Consider the following 2,338-nt stretch of genomic DNA (forward strand, 5'->3'; position numbering starts at 1 on the left):
CCTCAGGCTGTATATAATGGGGTTCAACATGGGAGTTACCACGTTGTAGAAGACAGACACTAGTTTGTCCCGCTCCATGGAGTAACTGGACTTGGGTCTCACGTAGTTGAAACTTCCAGTTCCGTAGAATATGGTAACTACGATAAGGTGAGCAGCGCAGGTGGAGAAAGTCTTCCGCTTGCCCACCCCTGAGGTCATTTTAAGGATGGTAGAAACAATGTAGATGTAGGAGACAAAAATAAACAAGAGTGGACCGAGTCCAACAAATACCCCACTGACTCCAAAGAGTACCATCTCATTAAGATGAGTATCGATGCATGAGAGTTTCAGCAGAGGTGGGATATCACAAAACAAGTGATTGATCCTAGTGTCACAGAAGGGCAAGCGAGCAATCAGTAGCGTGTGGAGCAGAGAGTGGAGAGCGCTGCCTGTCAGTGTCCCACAAAGCAACTTTTGATAAATTCCCTTGCTCATGATGAGAATGTAGTGAAAAGGCTTGCAGATAGCTAAGTACCGGTCATAAGCCATGATGGCCAGAAGAATACACTCAGCGCCCTCCAGGAAAACCACAGAAAATAGCTGCACAAAACAACTAACAAAGGAAATGCTCTTATGCTTTGAAACAAGAATGGCTAACATTTGCGGCACTGTGACTGAGATATAACAGAGGTCAATCACAGATAAATTACCTAAAAGAAAGCACATTGGATTTTGCAGGCTGGAGTCATACTGGATTATACTGATAATGAGCAGGTTGTCTGATAAAGTCAGCAAATAAATTCCTAAAAATAACACAAATAATAATACCCGTGCCTCAGTCACATCTGGAAATCCCAACATGTTGAATTTCGACACAGAGGTCAGATTTGCAATTGACATTTTCTGTTCTGCTTGAGTTGTCTGCAAAGAAAAATCTTTGTGTCCATTCACTAAAATATGCTAGGATTAGCTGCAAAGTGTCCCAGTTTAGCGATGCGTAGTGAATACGGCCCTTTAAGTAGTTCTGCAGTACTTTAAACAACTACATCATTGTAATTAGACCTTACATAATCTAAGGTAAACAACGCTTGTAAGAAATAAATATGAATACATATTTAATGGAGATATGGGGGCTACAGTATAAGTCTTCGTGAGTCTGTGCCAGCACCATGTGTGAAGCTTGTTAGTAATCTTGTTTCTTACATTAGCAGAGCTCTCAGGAGAAGGTGTTAATGTCATCTCAGAGCTGGTGGAAGGACCTTCCCCATTTATAGATGCAAATGTGGATATATCTCATTATTATACTGCGCTGATTATCATCTCCCCTAACTCCTCTTATAACCACTCCCCAAAATGCTCAACCTGGATACATTTATGCAGTCAAAATGTTGCTGAAGTATTAGAAACCCAATTAATATCCCCCACTGAGTCTGCTCCCATTAGAGCATATTGACAGCAGTGAATCCCACTTCCCCCAAGCACAGGCTAGGAAACGGCTCTAAGACCAGTGGCAGCTGTGTGTGAACACAGGGAAGATAATTTCTGAGAAAATGTATTAAGAGTCACAAATATTAATGTAAAAGAAATAGTCACTTTCATGATGAATGCAAATGTCTGAAGGTACTTTGGGACCTATTTATAAAGCATAGCCGTACAAATTAAGCACCAAAGAGTTACAAATTCACGCCCCTTAGTGGACCAATGTATAAAACCCATTTTGATGATTTGAGCGTCATGTGCGTCAAACAAAATGTCAGTAAGGAAAAAATAACTTTAAGGCAGAAAGTTAGATGATGTTGACACTCTTTCTATTAGTTTTTTTCTTTGTATTCTTTCTACATTGCCCCCAGTGTAGCGAGTTTTCGGAAGGGTTTATAGGGGCAGTTGTTTTATGACCTTCAGGTTGGCATCGAGAGCAAAGCCTCCATCTTTGCTGATGATACTAAATTGTGTTAGGTAATAGAATCAGAGCAGGATGTAATTTCTCTTCAGAAGGACTTGGAGAGACTGGAAACGTGGGCAGGTAAATGGCAGATGAGGTTTAATACAGATAAATGTAAGGTTATGCTTTTGGGATGCAAGAATAAAAAGGTGAATTACAAATTAAATGGGGATACATTGGGGGAATCCTTGATGGAGAAGGATTTAGGAGTGCTTGTAGACAGCAGGCTTAGCAATAGTGCCCAAAGACATGCAGTAGCTGCAAAGGCAAACAAGATCTTATCTTGCATTAGACGGGCAATGGATGGAAGGGAAGTTCACATAATTATGCCCCATTACAAAGCATTAGTTAGGTTTATTGCATCAAATTAACATCAGGGGTGAAGTACAAGAAAAATGGAGCAACGTTTCGGACCTG

The 2,338-nt window shown here is 40.7% G+C and overlaps 1 protein-coding gene across 1 annotated transcript in view; it reads right to left on the minus strand.

Moving 5' to 3' along the window:
* Positions 1-879, minus strand: part of LOC142464664 (olfactory receptor 5V1-like) — a 1,017-nt gene extending 138 nt beyond the window's left edge. The window contains exon 1 of the mRNA XM_075568023.1: positions 1-879. This exon is cut by the window's left edge and continues 138 nt beyond it. Within this exon, the coding sequence (XP_075424138.1) occupies positions 1-879 (879 nt within the window).
* Positions 880-2,338: the final 1,459 nt, after the last annotated feature.

The sequence above is a fragment of the Ascaphus truei genome, chromosome 13 (assembly GCF_040206685.1).
Source record: "Ascaphus truei isolate aAscTru1 chromosome 13, aAscTru1.hap1, whole genome shotgun sequence".
In the NCBI taxonomy this organism is placed as follows: Eukaryota; Metazoa; Chordata; class Amphibia; order Anura; family Ascaphidae; genus Ascaphus; species Ascaphus truei.